The sequence below is a fragment of the Furipterus horrens genome, unplaced genomic scaffold (assembly GCF_987537825.1).
Source record: "Furipterus horrens unplaced genomic scaffold, mFurHor1.1.pri manual_scaffold_5, whole genome shotgun sequence".
NCBI lineage: Eukaryota > Metazoa > Chordata > Mammalia > Chiroptera > Furipteridae > Furipterus > Furipterus horrens.
Genome location: NW_028327175.1, coordinates 101,661,676 through 101,687,167, shown reverse-complemented (window position 1 = coordinate 101,687,167; position 25,492 = coordinate 101,661,676). Strand labels below are relative to the sequence as shown.

Sequence of the window (25,492 nt, the reverse complement as noted above, 5' to 3'; positions counted from 1 at the left end):
TGTATTATTTTGAAGCAAACCTCCACATTATATCATTGATCTGTAACTCTTTAAATATATCTCTAAAAGATATACACTCGTTTTTAAAACACTTATTCAGAATACTGTTCTTATAACTGAACAACTTTAACAATAATTTTAGAGTACTGGAACATGTAAGGTTTCAAACTGGACCAATTATTTCAACAGCATTTTTGAATCTGGATCTAAATAAGGGCCATTCATTGTAATTGGATTATTTTTCTCTTTAATTTCTTCTACTCTAATTCTTCTTCTATATGTTTTTCAGCCCTTGTAATTTATTTTGTTGAAGGAAATGATTATCCTGGCTAGTTCCCCATATTTATATTTTAGATTCAGCAGATTGCATTTTCCTCTGCTTTCTATATTCCCTGTGGATTGGTAGTTAAATCAAGAGACGATTGATCAGATTTGTTTGTGTGTGTGTGTGTGTGTATGTGTGTGTGTTTGCATTTCAAGATTATTTCATTGGTGGTATTGTATATTTCCAGCAAGAGGCATGTAATGTATGGCTGTCTGTGTCATGGTTTTGCCAGTGTTTCTTTGGAATGGATTCCTGTAAGTGTATCGATGTATCAAAGGATAAATGCATATATTGTTTTGCTAGATATAATGATTGGCTGTTCTGAATTTCATAAGCGGTAAGGCTTTTCTGAGAAGATGACTTTTTCAAAACTGAAACCTAAGTACTAAAAAGAAAAACAGTATACAAAGGCTTGGGGTCCGAGCATTTTGGCAGATGGCACAGATAATTTACATAGGTCTTACGTGATCTCTGTGGGGTGGTTGGATTTGGCAGTGAGAGAATATGAATCAGAGAGGTGGTCTGGGGCCAGATTTTGTTAGGCCTTTCAAGCAAGGATAAGAGAATTGGATTTTATACTAACTTTCATGGTAAACTTTTCTCTATACTAAATGTACTTCTAACAGTTTTAAGCTGGAGACTGATGTGATCTGATTTATGATTTTAAAACATCTCCTTGATGTTGTCATGAATAGATTATAGAGGCAATAGAAGTAGGCAGATGAGTTACAAAGCCATTGCTTAATCCAAGCAAGAGATGTGATGGTTTGGAGGTCATTCATAATATAGTGGGAAAACAGTGCGCATTTGGGATACATTTTGGACATACAATGAACAGAACTTAGGCTAGATGATATGGAGGGAGTGAAAGAACAAAAGGAATTAGGAATAGCGTTGGATTTTTAGCTGAAACAATTTTTGAATGTTGAACAGTTTACTAAGATGGAAAGACCAATACAGGAGGGAGGTAAGTCTTGGAAGTAATTTCATGCATTCTATGGTGGCCTTATTAAATTTGAGATATTTTAAAAATATCCAAGTATAGAAGATGAGAGTTCTGGTCAAGATGGAGACATAGGTGAACACAGCTTGCCTCCTTGCACAACTGCAGCAAAACAATTACAACTAAAATGCAAAACAGCTATCACCCAGAATCATCAGAAAATCGAGCTGTATGGAACTCTGACAACAAAGGAATTAAAGAAGTCACATTCATCCAGACTGGTGGGAGGGGCAGAGATGCAGAGACGCAGAGGTGGGGAGATGTGGAGCGGGAGGTATCATGCCCACATGTGGGGGATAAGCATCATCTGGAGGGATACCATGGGAGCAAGGGATCCCAGCCCCACACCAGACCACCCAGCCCAGGGTTCCAGTGCCAGGAAGATAAGTCCCCATAACACCTGGCTATAAAAACCAGTGGGGGTTGGGGTGGTGGAAGAAACTGCAGGATTCTTAGGTGTCTCCTCTTAAAGGGCCTGCAGTAGACCTAGTACTTACATAGACACACTCTTTCTGGGCTCCAGCACGAGGGCAGCAGCTGGAAGGGGACCAGTGGCATAAGGGCAGAAACTGGAGTGTCTGGCATCATGGCAGGTTCTGGGGGACAGCTTCATTCTGAACAAATCTCCAGAGGCCAGGCAGTGGCATTGTCCACTTGTAGAGCCGCCGCCCCCCCCCCCCCCCCCCCCAGCAATGACACTGTATTGGAGACTCCATCAACCTAGTTCACATGGGTTGCTCCACCCTGGTGATTACCTAAGGCTCCACCCCACACAATTTACAGGTGCCTTTCTACAATAGGCCATGCTATTAAGACAGGGAGTCAAAGCAGCTCTACCTAATACACAGAAACAAATACAAGGAGGCTGCCAAAATGAGAAGACAAAGAAACATGGCCCAAATGAAAGAACAGAACAAAATTCCAGAAAAAGAACTAATCAAAATAGAGATAAGCAGTCTATCAGATGCAGAGTTGAAAACACTGGTTATCAGGATGCTCAAAAAACTTACTGGGTACTTCAACAAGCAAGACCCAGGCAGAAATGAAGGTTACATTAAGTGAAATAAAGAAAAATTTACAGGGAACCAACAGTGGTGTGGATGAAGCCTAGAACCAAATCAATGATTTGGAACATAAGGAAGAAAAAAACTTTCAATCAGAAGAGCATGAAGAAAAAGAATAAAAAAAAAAAACAACCCAAAACGAGGATAGGCTAAGGAGCCTCTGGGACAACTTCAGACATACCAACATTTGAATCAGGGATGCCAGAAGGAGAAGAGGAAAAGCAAGAAATTGAAAACTTATTTGAAAAAATAATGAAAGAAAACTTCCCTAATTTGGTGAAGGAAATAGACATACAAGCCCAGGAAGCACAGAGTCCCAAACGAGATGGACAACAGAGGACCACACCAAGACACAGCATCATTAAAATGCCTAAGGTTAAAGATAAAGAATCTTAAAAGCAGTAAGAGAAAAGCAGCAAGTTACCTACAAAGGAGTTCCTATTAGTCAGCTGATTTCTCAACAGAAACTTTGCAGGCAAGAAGGGACTGGCAAGAAGTATTCAAAGTGATGAAAAGCAAAGATCTATAACGAAGATTACTCTATCCAGCAAAGCTATCATTTAGAATGAAAGGGCAGATAAAGCGCTTCCCAGGCAAGGTATAGCTAAAGGAGTTCGTCATCACCAAGCCCTTATTATGTGAAAAGTTAAAGGGACTTATTTAAGAAAAAGAATAATATAAAAACTTTGAACATTAAAGTGTCAATAAATTCACAACTATCAACAATTGAGTCTAAAAATCAAATTAAGCAAACAAGCAGAAGAGAAACAGACTCATAGATATGGACGTCATTTGGAGAGCTATCAGTTTGGAGGGGGAAGAGAAAGAATGGGGGAAAAGGTGCAGGGATTAAGAGGTACAAATGGGTAGGTACAGAAAAGACAGGAGGATGTTAAGAACAGTATGGGAAATGGAGAAGCCAAAGAACTTATATGCATGAACCATGGAGAGGATTGCCAGAGGGAGTGGGAGGTGCTGGGTGGAGGGGGGGCAAAGGAGGAAAAATTGAGACAACTGTCATAGCATAATCAGCAAAATATATTAAATAAATAAATAAGTAAATACCCAAGGATAGGTTATATAAGTCTGGAGGTCAGTGATAAGACAGGGCTGGCAAACTGACTTGGAAGTCATCAGCGTGAGATGTTGGTTAAAGCTATGAGGTGTTAAGAGGCAAATGGCTTTCTTGGACAACTCAGAATCTGCAGCATGAGAGGAAGTGACCAGAAAATTCACCCAGCCTCTGAAAGCTCCACTTCTCAGTTAATATTTGTGAAGTTGAATGCACTCTGTGTCGTATCAGAGCATATTTCAGAGCTTTACAGCTGTCTTTTAGTAAGTTCAGCTTTCTGTCACACTGTACTCTGGAGGCTGGGAAGTGGGAACAGGTGAAAAGAATACTGCTGAGTGTGTGGCATTTCATCTCTAGTCAGGCCAGACACTTTTCTTTGAAATTGCTCTTAATAATTCTAACGAAGCAGATACAAACTGCATCTGAAATATATATGTTGGCTTAAGGGAACCTTTCCAATATTGGGGAATAATGGTATTGTAATGTATCATTTAGCTATTAAAGAATGAAGCCTCAAATTATGTTGCAGTAAAACATCTGATATAAAGCAACTTGGCTGGATTACATGGTCACTTATTTTCATTTTTCTTTTATTTTCTTTCATGTTTTCTATAATGAACAAGACATTTTATAATCTGAAAAGAATCAACCAATATTTTTTTAAAGAAAGATGGCTACTGTGTAAACTGTAATTCTTTAAAAAAAGAAAAGATTTTACAGTCATACCTCAGTACTCGTCAGCTTCAGAACTTGTCAAACCCTGTACTCATTGCATTTTGATGAGGGGAAAAAAAACATTTGAGCACTTGGTGGTTGCTCGGGTCTCATCGCACTTGCTAGAACTTGTATGAATCACGAGGCTGCCCACAAGTGAAAACGCATCATCGTTTGGTACTCCAGTTTTGGCACTTGTCACCTATTCTGGAATGAATTATTGACGGGAAGAGAGGGAAAAAGAGAGGGAAAGAAACATCAGCGTTGGAGAAGAGAGAAACATCAATTGATTGCCTCTTGCACACACCCTGACTGGGGACTGAACCCTTACCCAGGCATGTGCCCTGACCCGGAATTGAACCAAGGACTTTTCACTTTCTGGGACAATGCCCAACCAACTGAGTCACACCAGTTAGGGAAACAGTGTAATTCTTTGATGATTATTTTTCAGTTGGGCAAACTAGGAACATAACAAGGAAATAGATAAAACCTTCTGTCTGTAACTGAGATGTTATAATGACATAGTTTCTTTCAAACATTATTTACATTTTGCTATTTTATCTCTGCATTCAACAAATATTTTGAGTTCTCTTTGTGCTAGGCCTTGTCAAAGCAAGAAGATACAAAATTTGATGTGGATATATCATTTGGCAAACGGATGTCTTATGAAGCAAGGCAAAGTCTATAAAAAGTAATAGAGCTAACATCGATTTTATTTTAAAATTCTTGGAGAAATTGTAATGTAATCATAATTTTAAAATGTTTTATTTAAATGATAAAATATGTAATAGATAACAGTTTGTGTTGTATTGGGGAAAGGCATGGTGATGATCAACTTGTCCCTTGTAGAGGACATGCAGTGTCACAGTCCGAAGTGCTTGGGCCACTGGGGATGGGATCGTCGGCAGCCGTCCGTCTCGAGAGACGATGGTGTAGCTTCTTAAGAGTCTATCTGCACCGCCGAGAATGGCTGTGCAGTCCGACTCGGGAGTGACACGGTATCTGTCTCCTCCCGTGTTGAATCGACATCTTGTGATGACGCTGAAGCTACAGAGCCTGGGCAGGGTAATATGGAGGGTCTGCTGTTGCCCATGCAGCAGACCCCCCCTCTCTTCGCAGCTGAAGGGTCCAAGGGAAAGACGGAGTCGATACAGCTTGGGTTCAGGTGCGCCGCAGGAGTTGCCGGTGTTGACTACAACGTCAAACCGCCTTAGGGACTCCGGCTCCAGATTTTCTGTCAGGGTTTACTCCCTTAGCCTTTCCCCTGAAGAGGTATGCCGCAAGGCAGCGGAGGTTTTTTGGAGTCAGAGTTTTCCTTCTCTGATGTACCCTGACTGGAAGATCGAACCAGCGACACTTAGCTCGCAGACCGACGCTCAATCCACTGAGCTAAACCAGCCAGGGCAAGGGGATGGGATCACACTTTGTAAAATTCAGCTATCGCTTGTCTAACTAGTTAATGGATATCTTCCTTTAAAACTGAAGTAGGAAAAGGGATGTTCACAGAATATAGAATGCTATTAAGAACAGATCAAGTTATAAAGTGGTATTTATTATTTGATTACATTATGATTGTATATGTTTAGATATATTTATATAAGAAAAGTATGGAAGGACATATACCAGATTATTAACAGTGTTCTATTTGATAGAAGGGGAAGGAAAGGCTTAATTTTTATACCTCTGTGTTGTGTGAATTGCTTTAGTGAGCATATATTGCTTTTGTAATTCAGATGATTGCAATAAAATCAGTAAATGGAGAAGGCATACTTTCCTGTTCAATAGGGTTAAACTATTAAATGTCTGAAAAGGCAAGTTTTTGTTGTTACTTTATTAATTAAAGTTAAACTTTTCTAAAATGGAGGAGTTTATAACCCTTTCCAAAAAACATTTGTTGGTAGCTAGCAATATGGCAGGCTAAGATAACCTTAAATTTCTCCAAAACCAAGCACACAGAAGTAAGGGTGTTATGATAAACATACTTCTGAGAACGCAGCCAATGTGTCGGGTCTGTAAGGGGATTCCTTAGGGGTTAGAAGAAGAGACCACCCTGGTGGTACCCCATAGCTCTGATAGAGACAGGACTTAGGTTTAAAGGACAGAGACTAGTTCCTTATAACTTCAGTGTAAGGGTGAATTAGAACAAAATTTACCCACTGACACAGAATGGCACTCGGAGACATATCCCTTACCTGTGCTGTTGATGAAAAGAAAAAGTCTTCCAGGACCTATCCCTCAAAAGGGGTTGTACTTAAAATTTAATAGCAAGCACCTCATGGTCACTTAAAGACTAAATATGTGAAATTGATAGTACTAATGGACCCTAGGCTAGTGATATGCCTGGGGCTCTCTGCAGAAGCAAACACAATACCGTTCTAGACGTGTGTATGTGGGGGGTGCAAGTCTCTCACAGCCTGCACACACTGGTTTCTCAGGTGGGGAAGAGGGAGGGACACAGCTTTGATACATTTCTGAAAGGTACTGAAGGAGCTCAGGGAACTAGCTACTATCTTCCTTGAGCCTAAACTTCCTCAAGATGAAAATTAGAATAATAATAGCAATTTAATAGCATTGTTTTGAGAATTCAGTGGGATAGTGGGTATGTCTGGATTCTGTAGATGTTTAACTCACTTTCCATTAAGCACATTTATTTAAACTAAATCAATAGAAGGTATTTATTATATTGATTTCCTCTTTTCTCTCATTGCTAGTCTTGTAACAAATTTTTCTGTTATATTCCTTGTAAATTAACATGTATTTTAGCCTCATTAGGCTTAAACAGGCCTTTATCTGCTAACTTGAGAATCTTAACTATCATTATTGGCTTGCTTATTTGTGAAAATGTGTTTCATGTCACAAACATCTGTCTCATGGAAAAACTTTCATAACACTATTTATAAATGAAATACTGCTTTTGTTATTCTCTGCTAGCATTGCACCTTGAGAATAGTAAGGGTTCGATAATTATTTGTTGTCAAACTCATCCTTAGAACTGTAGCTGTCTGCAGAGCTCATTCCTTGCAGGATGCATCTTGGAAAACAAATGTTTTAGCATAGCCTCGTTCTTTCTGCACACAAAGACAAGGGATAGTGCTCGTTGTTCATGTACATAGCAATACCTAATGTGTTTATTGTTTAAAATTAGAAAAAAAATTCTGAGTAAAATGAATGAAATTTTATATTAGATCAGAAAAGAGTTCTGGGGTTTATTATCATAGAAGAATTTGTTACTTGATCTTTAGGTCATTCAGCATAGATTGGTTGGGGGTACAGAGAGAAATAGGCTCAGAATTTAGACATATATTATTTCAGTATTCTGGTAAAGGATATGTACAAGGTATGATGATACTGAGGTCAGATGAGGTAGGGGTTCCTGACTGGAGAGTAAAGAGATGATGGGGAATTTAGCTAGGTAAAGACTGGATGCTGAGTGGGGCAGTCCATTAAGAAGGTCTTAATAAAGCCATACTGAGCAGTGTGGGCTTTTGGTTTTTGGGGGGAGCCATTAAAGCATTTTCAGGACATAGGAATAACATGTTTGGGGTATATTGCTGCAAAATCTCATAAAGACATTTCTTTTCTCATCAAACTGCAGTGTGGACAAAAAGGGGCCACATGCTAAACCTGAAAAGCCCAGGGGAGGCCTGGGTGGTGGCCTTACAAACTCAAGAGACCTAAAGTAATGATGGTCTGAAATTTACAACTTTCTAACTCAAAGCAGTGCATGGTGGGTAGTCACGTCTTAGGCCGGTATTTTTCCCTAACGAAGGTCAGTCTTTACTTTACCTGAGCCTGTCGGTTGCCTTTTTGCACCAGGGGCAGACCACAAATCCCCTCATTGCTATTGTTGTCATGTTAGTTGTTGACTGTTAACTATCCTGTACCCACCTGTGTAAAAGTTACTTCCCATCATTTTACTTTTTATCCGATCCTAGAGGTTACCCCACTTTGCTTTCTCCTGCCTTCCTAATCTGTCAGCAGTGGATTTCCTGTAACCCCATACACCTTCTCTTTTGATTGTAATGTATAGAATACGGTGCTGAACTACCATTCTTCGGAGCATTTTCTCAACTCCTTGAAGTTTTGCTTCCTGGCAGTTGTCAGTTTGGCTCAAATAAACACACAAATTCTCTGCAGGTTTGTGTTTCTTACTATTAGGGCCACAGACCCATGCTGCCTGCCCTGGGACTGCCACCTGTGTCAGGCCTGCAGAATGGGCTACGGCCAGTGGTCACTGTGTCCTGGGGAGCCATGGCCTGCAGCCCCACAGGACCCGAGCCAAAGAGGGTTTGTGTCACCGGCCACGCACCTGATTGCAAGGTTCTCCATTAACAGGCGACTAAGGCACAGCCGCCAACATCCTGCTGAGGACCAGTTACACCCCCATTGCCCCTTCATCTCTCCTTTAACGATTTCCCAGAAACAAGGACCATTAGTCTCCTGACAGCCATCCCTAATCAGAGGTCACTGTTCTTTCGCAGACACCTATACTCTGAACTCAGTCCTACCCGCAAGGTGACCCGTCCCCCTGAGGGTCTGCTCCACGCCTTTAAAAATCCTTAAAATTCCCTCTATCCCTTCCCTTGGGGCTGCAGTCAGCTAGACTCAGCCCGCCCGCTTGAACATCCCTCAATGAAGGCTTTGAACTGGTCCACCCAACTCCCCTTTTCCAGGCACAAATCTAACACTTACATTGACTGCTGGGAACAAAAGCATATCAGGAGTCTTAGACACCCAGTCAGTTTAATTAGAATATCAAGCTGCCAAAATATTGCTCGCCCACAGTCCTTGAATCCCCAAGTAGGCTTCCCAAAAAGACTTTATGGTCCCATCTCCTAGAGCAGAGAGAGATCCACCAGAAAGGCGCCAGTATGGTGGTGAGGTGGGTTACGCTTTTCACTGCAAACCCAAAGATGAATAGGTGGTCCTGTTCTCTAGGAGCTTTCCTTGGGTCTGCTTGTTACTTCTCATCCTGTAGACTCTGGAGTGAATGACTGCTTTTCAGTTGCTACCTTGTACCCATCTTTTTTCTTTAGGTGGTTCTTATTTCTTTAAAGTTCTGACGGAAGAACTCGATGTTGGTGATAAATGGGGAGGGTGTGGAGTGCTGGTGGGATGAGAAGGTGGGAGACAGCCATGAGGGAAAATGAAGTGTTTCTGACAGGTCAGGGTTAAGTGTGACCAGGAATAAAGTGAGGACAAGTCATTGGTAGAGTAGTCATTGGGAGAAGTGAAGTAGCCAAAGCAAAGAAGAGAGCACTGTGGAGCGAGGCCTTAGGAACCAAACTGAGTGAGGGCTCAGGGGTTCCTCAGAGTAACTCCAGAAACTAATTCACTGACATCGGTTTCTGCCCATAGCATTTCCATCATGGGGAAGGCTCAGGCTCTGTGGATGGTTCAGCAAGTACCCGTACTGCCTGCCTCACAGAAACTTGTTTGGCTAAAATGAGAACTTTTATGTGAAAGTGCTTTGGGAAGTGCCATAAAGCATCATGTGAGCCCTGGCTGGTATGACTCAGTTGGAGGGCCATTATTCCGCACACTAAAGGGTCACAGTGATTCCCGGTGCGGGCAGTGCCTGGGTTGCGGGGTTGAGCCCCAGTTGGGGACGTGTGCAAGAGGCAGTCAATTGAGGTTTCTCTTTCACATTGATGTTTCCCTCATTCTCTCCCTCTTTTCCTCTCTCTCTAGAACCAATTCTTTTAAATGTTGAAAAAAATAAAAATACAAATTTTAAAAAAGCCTGTGAATGTATGGAAAAGTATAATGAACTGTGGCATTCATTCTTTAATTTATTTCCAAGCCAAATCTCTCCTTAGTGTTTCATGATTTATTGTTGCTGAATAACCCTGGCTGGTTTGGCTCAGTGGATTGAGCGTCGGCCTGCGAGCTAAGTGTCGCTGGTTCGATCTTCCAGTCAGGGCACATCAGAGAAGGAAAACTCTGACTCCAAAAAAAAAAAACCTCCGCTGCCTTGCGGCATACCTCTTCAGGGGAAAGGCTAAGGGAGTAAACCCTGACAGAAAATCCGGAGCCGGAGTCCCTAAGGCGGTTTGACGTTGTAGTCAACACAGGCAACTCCTGCGGCGCACCTGAAGCCAAGCTGTATTGACTCCGTCTTTCCCTTGGACCCTTCAGCTGCGAAGAGAGGGGGGGTCTGCTGCATGGGCAACAGCAGACCCTCCATATCACCCTGCCCAGGCTCTGTAGCTTCAGCTTCACTGGAGAGGACACTCCAGCGTCATCGCAAGATGTCGATTCAACACGGGAGGAGACAGATACCATGTCACTCCCGAGTCGGACTGCACAACCATTCTCGGCGGTGCAGATAGACTCTTAAGAAGCTACACCATCGTCTCTCGAGACGGACGGCTGCCGACGACTGTTGCTGAATAGGAAATATTAAAATATTTTCCAAATGCATTGTCATGAATGTAAGATTTTATCTAAAACCTCTGCTTCAATGAACTAACTTTTTAAATATTAAAAATAAACTCCTTTGAATTAATTACTTCATACATGGCTGTTCATATAATTTATACATCATAAACAGTACTTAAATTTAAGTAAAGTTCATTTTTATGACCAATTTGATCTATCAACAAATCATGTATTTTTATACATTTGGATATGTTTAGCACAATTCTTCAGACATGCTTCCTTAAATAATTTTTTAAACTATTTGCTTTTTTAATTCATCGGAAACTCAGACTCAATTCAATGAATTCAATCAATTATTGGACCAATAGAGAGGATTCTCTTGTTTATTGTAACTAAGCTGGATCACTTCAGGTTTATGTTCAGCAAAAATCATCTCAATTTGGTATACCAGCGATCTTTTTGAATCGCCATCTGGAATAGAGTGTTTTACAGAGCACATCTGAGTTTTTGGCCAAGTCCCAGCTCTGCCATCTTTAGGGTCAGGGTCACTGCTGTGTTCATTTGTGGGTTTTTCATTTAATGTTATTCTTCCCCCTTTAATATGTGGTGTGTCTATGTGTGTCTGTGTCTATGTGTGAAAGAGAGAGTGAATGAGAGAGATAGAGAGTGTGTGTGAGTGGTGTACATTTTTAACTTCAGTATTGCCTTCCTAATAGTAACATTTCTAGAATATTCAAACCATTTGTTAAGAAAGTTTGATTTTGGGGTATTTGAAGAGCCTACAAAGTTAAGATATCCATTATTATTAGAAAAGTAATTATTTATCATTATGTAATCTACCAACTAGAGAACTTAGTTATGGAACTTTTGGGCTGTCTGGTAGAGTTCAAAACAGAACCAAAGTTATCTCACTGAATAAGAATTTATATAGAGGGGAGATGCATGTATGTATATGTAGGTGTGCTTAAATGTCTGTATGTATATCCACAGAAGTATTTCCTATTTGGCATGATTCTCTGTTTATATATGCATATATCCATATAGAAAATACATTACAAAGTGATATCCTTAAAGAATAAAGAATAATAATGGGACCCCTATCCAGCCTTTTACCAACTTCAAATCTAAACTATACTAGAAAATGGGAACTCAGTTTATTTTCCCAGCGAATAAATTATTCAGTGAATTTTTATGGGTTTCAACTATGCTTGAATTATTATACTAGGGGACTATAACCCCCTGAGAATTAATCTGTTATAGTGCCCAAATGAATCTGAATAGAAAGCTATGTTATTGGCTCAAATATATTATGGTGACCAGACAGCAGAGATTGTGACATGGCCCAAGCACAAGTACCCAAGCACCAGCACTGTCACATTGTCACAGAGTGAAAAGGACATCGACCCAGGAGCCCCAGTGCTGTCTTTGTCTCTAACTACTTGTATTAGCTCCCAAGAAAATGTTTTCATTTTTGTATCACTTTCTTCACTTTAAAATACAGCTGGGATTGGATTGGATGACCTCCAGAAGACGCTTTGGCTCTGAAACTTTCTCTTGACATTTAAGTAATTGTCTGTAATTATTGTAATGCTTCCACAGGGTGTTACCTACTGTGGAGAGAGTTCAGCAAGCAGTCTTACCATGGCCAACGTGCCCTGGCATGAGGAAGTGGTACGCTTTGTCCGTGAGTTGGTGGCTCTAATCCCTGACTATGAAATAGCTTGTGAGCATGAACATTCCAATTGCCTCCTCATTGCTCACAAGAAGGTAAGATAATTCGAATATGCATTCTTCTCCCACCCTTATCCTTACTTCTCCCTTCTCTTTCCTTTTTATTTTCCTTTCACCTTACAATAGTGAATACCTGCTTTTTTGCTACCTTTCCTAAAACAAGCATTAAAAAAACCCTACATTCTGTCTGTTGGGCTCATAAACTCTTTTTTGTGTGAAATTACTTTGCATTTAGTCCTCATGTAGGCACTTGAAGTGCTTTCTGGATTGTAATTGGTGCATGCTAAAAAACAAAGGCAAAACACCCTTGTAATAACCTCTAGTCCTTTCCTGGGATGACAAAGGAAGACTAAAAAGTAAACCACCTCTATATGAGTGTTCCTGACTGTCAGAAGAGATGCTGAGGTATTTATCAAATTTTAGATCACTTGGAATCTTGGCCTCTGGAGAAAGTTTTCTGAGATTTTGATTCATGACTCTATTTCCATTTTTACCCTTCAGTACTTTCATTAGACAGAACAATTATGTGTATCCAGTGTGTCTCTTAAGTAAATAATGCCTAGCAAGGGAAAAATTCAGTTCTTCATAGAAGTAGGCCATTAAAATAAGAAGGAAAACTAATCAGGAGGCTAGTGTTAGAGTAGCTATTGTAATGTGTCCTTATGGAAATATTTATACAGAAACAAGGTAGCATCTGGAATTTGATTCAAATGAAACAAGGTGAGGAATGTCATGTGTGAATGGGTTGAGCGTTGTTGAGGCTAGGTGATGGGTACATTGAGGTTCATACTGCTCTGCCTAGTTTTTAATTCAATTTCTGCATTAAACATGCTTTTTAAAAAAGTGGACATGGACGAACCTTGAAAACACTATAGTAGGTGAAAAAAGCCAGACACAAAAGGTCACATATTGTATGATTCCATTGATATAAAATGTCTGGAAGAGGTAAATCCACAGAGACAGGAAGTAGATTGGTGGTTACCAGGGCCTGGGGGAAGAACGGATTGGGAAGTTACTGCTAATAGCTGTGGGTGGGATTTCTTTTTGAGGTGATAAAAACATTCTTGAAATACGTGGTGGTGTTGGTTGCACAAATGTGTGACTATACCACTGTATTGTACATTTTAAAAAGCTGACTTTTATGGTATGTGTATTATATCACCACAAAGATAGCTTACTATGAAAAAGGTAGTAAAGGTACTGTCATGCTGGTTTGGGGGTGAACTCCTTTAGTGTTTTCTCATCTGGGAAGCTTTATATCTATCCTGTTCTAAATAATTGCCTTGCTGGGTAGCGTAATCTTGATGGTAGGTCCTTGCTTTGCATGCCTTTAAATATTTTATGCTATTCTATTCTGACCTGCAGAGTTTCTGTTAAAAAATCAACTGACAGTCTATGGGAGCCCTCTTGCACATAACTAACTGCTTTACTTTTAAGATCCTCTCTTTGTCTTTAACCTTTGGCATTTTAATTATGATGTGTTTTGGTGTGGGCTGCTTTGGGTTCATCTTGTTTGGGACTCTCTGTGTGTCTATATTTCCTTTGCCTGGTTAAGGAAGTTTTCCATTATTATTTCTACAATTAAGTTTTCAATCCCTTGCTCTCTCTCTTCTCCAATACCCCTATGATATGAATGTTGTTACACTTGATGTTGTCCCAGAGGCGCCTTACACTATCCTCATTTTTTAAATTCTTTTTTTTTTCCTGCTGTTCCGATTGGGTGTGTTCTGCTTCCTTGTCTACCAGATCATTGATTCAGTTCTCGGCTTCATCTAATCTGTGTTGATTCTCTCTAATATATTATTCATTTCATTATTCATTATGCATTCTTCACTTCTGACTGCTTTTTTTAAAAGTATATTCTGTCTCCATTTTTGTTTCCTGTCTCTTTGGTGAAATTCTCATTGAGCTCATTAACTCTTTCCCTAAATTCATTAAGCATTTTTATAACCAGTGTTTTGAACTCTGCATTTGGTAGATTGTTTGTCTCCATTTTGTTTAGTTCTTTTTCTAGTGCTTTGTGCTGTTCTTTGGTTTGGGACATATCTCTCTCTCTCTCTCTCTCTCTCTCGTTGCTTTTTTTTCTTTTGATTTAATATTTATTGTATTTTTTTCCATTACCGTTTAGTGGGACATATTTCTTTGTCTCCTTATTGGCTGGCTCCCTATGTTTATTTCTGTGTATTAAGTAGGTCTGCTACGTCTCCCAGTCTAGACTGAGAGGTTTTATGTAGTAGGTGGTCCTGTGGGTCCCAGTGGTACATTCTCCTTGGTCACCTTAGCTGGGTGCTCCAGGGATGTCCCTCTTGTGGATCGTGTGAGTCCTTCTGGTGTAGTTGAGCCGGGATTGCTAGTAGCACGTCCATTGGTGGCATTGACCCTCAGGTTGACTTTCAGTGATGAATGGCAATGACTACAGTGGAGGAGCTGCTGTATGGGGGCTGAGGACATGGAGTGGTATTCACTTCAGTGGGGCTCTGATGCCTGCCAAATCTGCCCTTTGTGTGTGTTGTTTGTGGAGCTGCTTGGGTGGTACTTTGGAGTGGCCTGAAGTTGGCCACCAAGGTATATTGGTTCTGGGGCCTCTTGGTGTATATTGAAGCACTAACCCCTCATTTTGGCTATATTTAAGAGGGGTCCTCTTAAAAAGTAATTAAGGCTAAAGGAGTTCATAAGGGTGGAGCCCTGATCTTATAGGTTTGGTGTTCTTATACGAAGAAACACCAGAGCATGCTCTCTTCCCACAACCTACCCTGTGCACACACTAAGAAAAGGCCACATGAAGCCTTAGTGAGAAGATGTCTGCTGGAACCCTTATCTTAGAAATTTAGCATCTAGAACTGTGAGAAAAAAGAATATTTGTTGTTTAAGCCAACTAGTCAGTGGTATTTTGCTATGGCAACTCCTTTTATTACATTTACTTGGTCTTCTCTTCAGAGAAGGAAAACTCTGACTCCAAAAAACCTCCGCTGCCTTGCGGCATACCTCTTCAGGGGAAAGGCTAAGGGAGTAAACCCCGACAGAAAATCCGGAGCCGGAGTCCCTAAGGCGGTTCGACGTTGTAGTCAACACCGGCAACTCCTGCGGCGCACCTGAAGCCAAGCTGTATTGACTCCGTCTTTCCCTTGGACCCTTCAGCTGCGAAGAGAGGGGGTGTCTGCTGCATGGGCAACAGCAGACCCTCCATATCACCCTGCCCAGGCTCTGTAGCTTCAGCTTCACTGGAGAGGACACTCCAGCGTCATCACAAGATGTCGATTCAACACGGGAGGAGACAGATACCATGTCACTCCCGAGTCGGACTGCACAGCCATTCTCGGTGGTGCAGATAGACTCTTAAGAAGCTACACCATCGTCTCTCAAGACGGACGGCTGCCGACGACGACGACTTGGTCTTCTAGTTTGTGTTCTTAAACATTGGCAGAGCTGTCAGTTTTCAGATATTAGCTTACAGTTGTATCTGTGCAACTAATTTCTCCCATTTTAAGCCAGGTTAGAGTTGTAGTCAGAATAAACCAGGTGTTTTTCATACTGCATTAGGGTTAAGAAATCAAGTTAGTGTGTTGCAGCCAGCAATTTTTAAAATGAACTAGATTGCCTATACTTTTGTGGAAGTGTGTTTCTAGAATATGTGTGTGTCAGTGCATGCATGTGTAGTAGGTTAAGATACTAGATGTATTTTTTACTGTAAGTTGTGGCAAAAAAAAGAAAAAGAAAGAAAAAAGATTTTAAGTCTATTGCTGTAGTCCAAGCTAATCTTTTAGTAGTTCTCAGACTATGTATGGTAAGTGATTATTGATAGAGTTTGAGGAAAAAGTAAGACCAAGATTGTGGGTCCTGAGGGGTGGGAGGAGACATAGGGAAGAGGGGAATGTGATTATATGCTTTACTTAACCAACCAAGCAGGGAGCCCTTGACAGAACTCTTCTAGCAGGCCCAGGCTGGGGGTGGTCCATCCTGGTTTGCACTCCCAAAGTGCCTTGTGTATAACCTCACTCACTGCACACACTATTATAATTTTTGTTAAATGTTTGTGACTGAGCCAAGTTTATAGTTGGCACTCCATAAATGTTAACAGAAGGGAGTAATAAAAGGTAGACATCATTATCAGCCTCATTTTACTGTCATACACATTAATGACATCTTTATTCTTGCACTAGTTGGAAATCATCCCACTTCCAGTCATGGATCATGCCCTCTATCATGAATACACTGTGGAAACAGTCCATACTATTCTATAGAACCAGTAGCAGCAGAATTTCATCCTGTCTCTCCAGATGTCAGTAGAACAGGTGGACATTTTTTTCATCATGTAGTCTTCTAGCTTTTTTAATAGCTAAGGATAGGTAAGGTGGAAGAGGCTAGGCCCTTGTATGTCCTGAGTGATAGCATAAATTATAAGTCAGATATATTCACAAAGCTCACAGTCTTGGCAGGGTTGAGTGGAGTGGGGGAGGTAACTACAGAAGCAGTTAAAATGTGCTCTTGTTGGGCAAGTTCAAGGTACAGTGAAGTCCTGTGGCAGAGGAGCTGTCATAGTCTCAAATGATTTGAGTCTCAAGTGATTCAGAAAAACTTCCCAGAGAAGAGGACATTTATGAGGAAACCTGAGGCTTAAGTAGGTGTTAATGAGACAGAGAGAACAGCATGGAAGTCGTATGATGGAGCTAGTTCATGAAGAGCCTCCAGATGGAGATTTGATCATTAGACCGTATGTCCTAGATAACAGGACTCTTATTCTACTGTTGGCATAATAATCTCAGGCAACAGCAAAAACCGGAATCAGAAGATCAATCAGAAGGAAGACTGTTGCTGAGTCCCAGAAACGAGGGCCCATGTTTGGGTGGTGCCAGGGCATAGCAATAGGAATGCTGCTAAGGAAGAATCGATGGGGCCTGGCTGTTTTTTGGATGTGAGGGACCAGGGAAGGGAGGGGTACCTTGGACTCTAGTTTTGAGGTTCAGCATCTGGGGGTGACAGTGATTTCTTTCACAGTAGTAGAGAACATTCAAAAGCAGTCAGTCTTGGGAGGGAAAATGACAGGAGATATGGATTTTACATTTTGAATTGTAGAGTTCAAAGAGCCTGTGGGGCACCATTTCAAAAAAAATGGTCTTATTAGAAGAAATTTTCTCATGATTCATGAAGTTTTCCATTTGTTTGGCATTTTTCCCCCTAGAAAAGCTCTTAGCTGTTGGGTAAAAAATTACATGTCATTACAGCACAGGGAATATAGTCAATAATTTTGTAGTAAGTTTGCACAGTGACAAAGGAGTACTACACTTACCATGCTGATCACATCATCAGGTATATAAGTGTTGAATTACTATGTTATGTAACTGAAACTAATATAATATTGTATGCCAGCTATACTTTAATACAAAATTTAAAATTCAGATGTCATTTTTCCAAGAACCTATACATTTTTAATATTTTTCTTAGCTAGAACATGAAATTGTTACTTAACTTGGTTCCTAATCAAGGTTGTTTTTTGAAAAAAAAAAAAGTGGTATAACAGATCAAGTTATCAATGATTATACATTTACACAAATGAATTCCAAGTAGATACTTTGAATTAAAAGCTTCTATAGTTCATAGCAGTTCCTTCAGAGTCTCCTTAAATTTCTGTTTTCTTCATTTCTGGTCATTCTACTATTACTTTTGAGAAGCAATTTCCTTAAGAGAGTACAAATTGGATTGTTTCCCTTTACTGAATTGAAATTCTCAACAAAGCTTCCACTAATGAGATACTGTATCCATGTCGGGCTAAAAGTGTTAGCTTGAGTCATTAAGTTGCCATTTCTGAACTGGAAGACATTGATTAAAGCTTCACGAATGATGCAAGCAAACTTTAGTAATAAAAAGGATTCCAGCAGCTATACTAACACAACCATGAAAATTCATACCAGATAAAAAGTGACAACAAGAGGGAGAGATCCAAGATGGCAGAGTAGGTAGAAGTTGGACTCACCTCCTCCCATGACCACATCAAAATTACAACTAAATTATAGAACAATCAACCTGGAAAACCATCTGAAGAACTGGCTGAACAGAAGTGGTATAACTAAGGACTCACAGAAGAAACCACGTTGGAACTGGTAGGAGGAGCGGTGACACGAACAGGGCTGGCCCCACCCCCACATGTGGTGACTGAGAATCTGGAGGAGCAAGGGTCCTCCAGCCCACACCAGCTTTCCAGCCCAGGGTGCCGGTACCAGGAAGAGGAGCCCACATAACATCTGGCTATGAAAAATCCGCAAGGATTATGTCTGCCCAGGGTGAGTTGGGAGATAGCTGTAAACCCAGTGCCCCTTAAAGGGGAAGCACACAAAATCTTGCTCACAGGCACTCACCTTGGGCGCTGGCAGAGGGACGCAGCTCGGAGAGTGCCAGTCACACAGGGAGAGGCTGAGTTGTGCGGCTTCAGGTAGAGGGCTGGAGAGATAGCTGCCAGTGTCCCTGAGTTGAGCTCCTCTCCCATACTGCCTGTGGGCGCCATCGTTCCTGGGCAGAACGATCCCCTCCTGTGGTATTAGCCTGGGGAGCTTTACTGGCCCCACCCTGATGACACCCTTACGCTCCACACTGCCAAGCTCACAGTTGGTCGTGGGCTTTGCTCGAGGCAGCCAGCCTAGGCTCACGTTGCAGTCTTTCTTGAAAAACACTTGGGGAGTTTTTGGTCATCTCAAGGTGCTGGAGACAGACAGGGAGAGGCGGAGTTGTGGGGCTTTAAGGTGAGGGCCGTTTTCCTGCACTCCCCATAGGCACCACCGGCCCTGTGCAGAGACCTCCCTCATAGCCAAATCTTAGTCTGCCTTAGCCTGATGAACTTTACTGGCTCCACCCTGAAGACTTCCTGAGATCTCCCACCACTGTGAAGGTCTGTAGGCCGGAGGCAGGTGGCAGCTGACCTTGGTATACCATGAGACTTGCCGAGTCTCCTCAGGCCCAGCACTGGCACCGAGTTTGACTCTGTATTAACCTGGTGAACACCACTCGCTCCTATCTGGTGACTCCAGAAGAATCTGCCTCATACATCTCATGTACCACCTGAGGCTCTTTCTGTGTCTGAGCCTAACAGGCAGCTACTGGCAGGCAGTGGTGGGTCTCTAGGTGCCTTGGGACTTTTGCTTGACCTGTCCCAGGCCTGGTACTGGTGGCAGCTGTCCTTGGTACACAGCTTAGACCGTCCCACATGCACCAAGGCCAAGGACAGGCAGCTGCCAACCATGCATCAATTTGTAGATCCTACCAGGTAGCCCAAAGTTAGTCAAAGGCAGCGTCTGACATTGAGTTGCACAGAATACCTCCCAAGAGGCCTCAGAATCAACACATCTGATGGCTGGCCTCAGACCGCGACAAACCATGACCCGATTACCTCCACAAGAAGCACACCCAGAGGGAGGCCTTGGCAGGCATCAGATGCTTCTAGGATGAAATCTACTCTGTGGGGTCAGCCCTCTCACAGCAGCTTGTACACTGGTTGGGGCAAGTCCTCACAGCCAGCCAGCCTGAGGGTCAGCCCCAACAATGAATGGGCCAACAGCAGTGAAGACTCAACAATCAAGGCTCACATAATGCACACAATGGACACTCCTGGAGCACCCAGCTTGGATGATCAGGGATATTGTTACCCGTGAGCTCCATAAGACACTTAATACATAAGGCCACTCTACCAAGACTACCTTATACATAGAAACAAACACAGGAAGGCAGCCAAAATAGGAGACAAGGAAACATGCCCAAAATGAAACAATAGGAGAAATCTCCAGAAAAAGAACTAAGTGAAATGGAGGCCAGCAATCTACTAGACACAGAGTTCAAAACAATAGTTATAAGGATGTTCAAGGAATTTAGGGGAATAATAGATGAACTCAGTGAGAACTTCAATAAAGAAACAGTAAGCATAATAAAGGACCATGAAAAAGAACCAATCAGAAATGAAGAATGCAGTAACTAATAAAGAATTCACTGGAAGGAGTCAACAGCACTTTAGATGGAGCAGAGAATTGAATCAGGCATTTGGAAGACAGGTAACAGAAAACAATCAGATCAGCAAAAAGAAAAGAGAATTTAAAAAATAAGAATAGTTTAAGGGGCCTCTGGGACGATATCAAGTATAACAACATCTGTATCATTGAGGTTCCAGAAGGAGAGAGAGAGAGAAAGAGATGAGAAGTTATTTGAAGAAATAATGACTGTAAACTTCCCTAACTCGATGAAAGAAAGAAACACACAAGTCCAGGAAATGGAGAGAGTTTCAAACAACATAAATCCAGAGAGGCCCACACCAAGACACACCATAATTAAAATGTAAAAAGTTAAAGACAAAGAGAATCATAAAAATAGCAAGAAAAAGGATTATATAACAAGTGAGCTCCTATAAGACTGTCAGCTGATTTTTCAGCAGAAACTTCTCATGCCAGAAGGAATTGGCATGAAATATTCAAAGTGATGAAAAGTAAGGACCTACAATCAAGACTGCTCTACCTAGCAAGGCTATCTTATAAAATTGAAGGAGAAATAAAGAGCTTCCCAGACAAAGAAAAGCTAAAGGAGTTTATCACCACTAAACCAATATTACAATAAATATTAAAGGACTTCTTTTAGAAGAAGAAAGAAAAAAAAGGACTATAAATATGAATAATAAAATGACAGTAACCACATACCTATCGATAATCACTTTAAATGTAAATGGATTATCTGCTCCAATCTAAAGACATAGGATAGCTGAATGGAAAAGAAAATAATACCCATGTACATGTTGTCTGCAAGAGACCTGCTTTAGATCAAAAGACACACACAGTCTGAAAATAAATAGTTGAGAAAAGATATTTCATGCAAATGGAAACAAAATAAAGCTAGGGTAACAATACTTATACAGGAAAAAATAGACATTAAAACAAAGACTATAATAAGAAACAAAGAAGGACATTACATAATAATAAAGCATTTAATCTAACAAGATGGTGTAACCCTTGTAAATATTTATGTATATGACTCTATAAAGCAAATCTTGGTAGACATAAAGGAGAGATCAGCAGTAATACAGTCATAGGAGAGAATTTAACATCCTTTTGACGTCAATGGATAGATCTTCTAAGAAGAAAATTAACAAGGAAACATCAGTTTTAATTGACACATTAGACCAGATGGATTAAATTGATATTTTCATACATTTCACTCCAGAGCAGCAAAATATATATATATTTTTTTCATGTGCACATGGACCACTTTCCAGGATAGAACACATATTAGGACACAAAACAAATCTCAATAGATTTAAGAAGATTGAAATCATATCAAGCATCTTCTTCAATTGCAATAGTTTGAAACTAGAAATCAATTACAAGAAAAAAACAAAACACACAAACACATGAAGACTAATAACGTGATACTAAACAATGAATGGGTTAACAGTGATTTTAAGGAAGAAATCAAAAGATACCTTAAGATAAATGAAAATGAAAACACAACAATCAAATCTATGGGACACAGCGAAAGCAGTTCTAAGAGGAAAATTCATAGCATACCTTAAGAAAAAGGAAAATTCTCAAATAAATAATATAACCTTATACCTAAAGGAACTAAAAAAAAAGAAAAACTAAGTCCAAAGTGAATAGAAAATAATAAATATTAGAGTGGAAATAAATGAAATAGAGTCTAAAATATGATACAAAAGATCAATGAATCCAAAAGCTGCTTCTTTGAAAAGATGAACAAGATTGATAACCTTTAACCAGACTCATCAAGAAAAAAAGAGACCCAAATAAATAAAAGAAATGAAAGAGGAGAAGTAACAACTGACACTACAGAAATGGAAAGGATTATAAGAAAATACTACATTTATATGCCAACAAATTGAACAATCTGGAAGAAATGGATAAATTTATAGAGACATACAATCTTCCAAGATTAGAACAAGAAGAAACAAAATCTGAATAGACCAATTACAAAGAACAAAAGCAAAGCAGTAATCAAAGAACTCTCAACAAACAAAAGCCCTGGATTGGATGACTTCACAGGTGAACTTGACCAAACATTCAAAAAAGAATTAGCACCTCTCCTTATCAAAATTCTCCAAAAATTCAAGAGGAGGGAAGACTCCCAAGCTCATTTTATGAGATCAGCATTATCCTAACTCCAAAATCGGATAAAGACACTACAAAGGAAGAAAATTATAGGCCAATGTCCCCGATGAACATAGGTTCAAGAATCCCCAGCAAAATATTAGCAAACTGAATTCAACAATGTATTAAAAAGATCATACACCATGATCAAGTGGGATTTATTCTGTGTTGCAAGGTTCGATATCTGTAAATCAATTAATGTGATACATCACATAAACCAAATAAAGGATAAAAATTGTATGATCATATCAGTAGATGCAGAAAAAGCATATTACAAAACCCAGCACCCATATATGATAAAAACTCAACAAAGTAGGAATAGAGGAAACATACCTCAACATAATGAAGGCCATATATGACAAACCTACAGCCAACATCATATTCAGCAGGGCAAAACTAAAAGCATTTCCCTTAAGATCAGGAACAAGACAGAGATGTCTACTTTTACCACTCTTATTCAATATAGTACTGGAAGTTCTAGCCACAACAATATGATAAAGAAGGAAGAAATAAAAGCTATCCCCAGTTGGAAAGGAAGAATTAACACTGTTATTTGCGGATGACAAGATGTAGAGAGAACCCTAAAGATTCCACCAAAAAAATACTAGAACTAATAAATTAATTCATTAAAGTAGCAGGCTATTAAATAAATATTCAGAAATGGGTTCCATTTTTATATACCAATAATGAACTATCAGAGAAACTGAGAAGACAATACCATTTACAATTGCATCAAAAAAAAAAAAATACCTATGGCAAATAGTTATATGAAATGATGTTCAACATCACTAATCATCAGAAAAATGCAAAGAAAAATCACAACAAGATATCACTTCACATCTGTTAGATTGGCCACCATCAATAAATCAACAAACAGCAAGTGTTGACAAGGGTGTGGAGAAAAGGGAACCCTTGTGCACTTTCAGTGAGAATGCAGGTTGGTGTAGCCATTATGGTAAACAGCATGGACTTCCCTCAAAAAATTAAAAATGGAGTTACTTTATGACCCAGCCATTCCACTTCTGGGTATATATTTGAAGAAACCCAAAATACTTATTCAAAAGGACATATGCACCCCTACGTTTATTGCAATGTTTATTGTAGCCAAAATATGGAAGCAACCTAAGGTCCCATCAATATAAAAGTGTATATAAAAGTACATACATATAATGGAATATTACTCAGCCATAAAAAAGAATGGAATTTTACCACTTGTGACAGCATGGGCAGACCTAGAGGGTATTATGCTAAGTGACATGTGTCTGACAGAGAAAGACAAATACCATATGATTTCACTTATATGTGTACTACAGAATACAAAATAAATGAACAAACAAAACAAACAGATTCATAGATACAGAGAAGAGACTCATGGTTGCCAGAGGCCAGGGGTTGGGGGGCTGGGTGTAAAAGGTGAAGGGCTCTAGAAGTACAAATTGGTGGTTTCCAAGTAGTCACAGGATGTAAAGTATAGCACAGGTAGTATAGTTAATAACATTGTAATAAGTATGTATGGTATCAGGGGGCACTTGAAATATCTGGGAGAATCACTTTGTAAAGTATATGATTGTCTAACCACTTTGCTGTACACCTGAAACTAGTATAAAATAATATTGAATATAAACTAATTGAAAATGAAATTTTAATAAAATAAAAGTGACAAGAAAAATTAAAATTAGCTTGATTGTTAACACATGATAATGCAAAAAAAATTAACTCTCTTTCATTGATTGTTCAAGATAAACTTGACTTTCAATCCCAGGACATATTCTTTATTTAGGAATTTGGTCTTCCAGGTTCAGGTTTGCTGGAGTCCTAAGGGAAAAGAGACTCTCCTGTGACTATTTTGCTTTCATATGGAACCCTATCTGGAGCATGAAAATAATTCTTCTTTAATAGGGACAAAAGATCAGGCTCATTTTTTGTATTTTGGTATTTATTTGATTTTTTTAATGGATGTTGTTACTTCTGTCCTGATTACTTTTCTCTTCCTAGTTTAAGATCAATAGAGAATGGTGGACGTGGATTGATTATACTCGCTTCCAGGAGCTTATCCAGGAATATGAAGACAGTGGTGGATCAAAAACCTTCGGCGCAGAGGATTACATGGCCAAAACTCCTTCCTGGGCATTATTTGGTGCCAGCGAAAGAGGCTTTGATCCCAAGGACACAAGATATCAGAGAAAAAACAAATCAAAGGATATTTCAGGATGTTGAGATTATCTGAATTGGGGCTACTGAAGGACAAAAACTAATAGCCCCAGAGGGTTCTCAGGCTCCACTGTGATTTTTTCAAGGACAGATTTCACAGATTACATTTCATACACAGGAGACTGTGAGGCAGAACATGGGGATGCAAGTCACATCCTGTGGGTGAGGAGATGGCATCCTCACTTGGAGTTCCGCAGCCTCATCATTTCTTTACAGAATTCAGTACCCTTCCTGATTTTATTTCTGAGAAGAAAATCATTTGGTGGTGGTGGTGGTGGTGGGGTGTATACACAGTCATTATTAGAATTTAACTGGCAGTTTATGAATTATAATTAGTAAGACTCCCTAGAATGCTATTCACGAGAGTGTTATACAGAATGAGTATCTTCCTCTTCCCCTTGTGGGCTATTGGCCTTTATGGATTGTACTACCCTGAGGTAAGTGTATCTGCTCCCTCTAAGATCTCTACCCTCTTATATCTGAAAGTAATTTAGGTTGTCATAATTCTCAATTATTTTTTGAATACTGCATAGATTACTACAAATTTTTGCTTAGTGCCAACTCTGTAGAAATTGAATTTGTTTTAAAACTGGACTAGATCTCATTCCGTTCCCATACAAATTGCCGTAGAAGGTAATATATGGGCTGGATTAGAGTAAAAACTCTTTTCTATAAAGAAGAATTGCCTTCTGAAATCATTGAATAATTAGTCTCACAAACAAACTTTGAAGCGATGAGTACAATTTGCTTCTTGTTTAAAAAGTCAGTGTGTAAGATTTTCATGAGTACACAGATGGCAGGTCTGTCATTTTCTGTCCCTCTTGTGCCCCTAGGTCCTTCACTCAATCTGTTCTTCTGAGG

At 40.0% G+C, this 25,492-nt stretch overlaps 1 protein-coding gene across 1 annotated transcript in view; it reads left to right on the top strand.

Moving 5' to 3' along the window:
* Positions 1-24,886, top strand: part of LOC150009148 (S-adenosyl-L-methionine-dependent tRNA 4-demethylwyosine synthase TYW1) — a 162,292-nt gene extending 137,406 nt beyond the window's left edge. Inside the window, exons 15-16 of the mRNA XM_090276914.1 lie at positions 12,159-12,326; positions 24,416-24,886. Coding sequence (XP_090133040.1) covers positions 12,159-12,326; positions 24,416-24,637 — 390 coding nt within the window. The 3' untranslated portion in view covers positions 24,638-24,886. The remainder of the gene's footprint in view (positions 1-12,158; positions 12,327-24,415) is intronic.
* Positions 24,887-25,492: the final 606 nt, after the last annotated feature.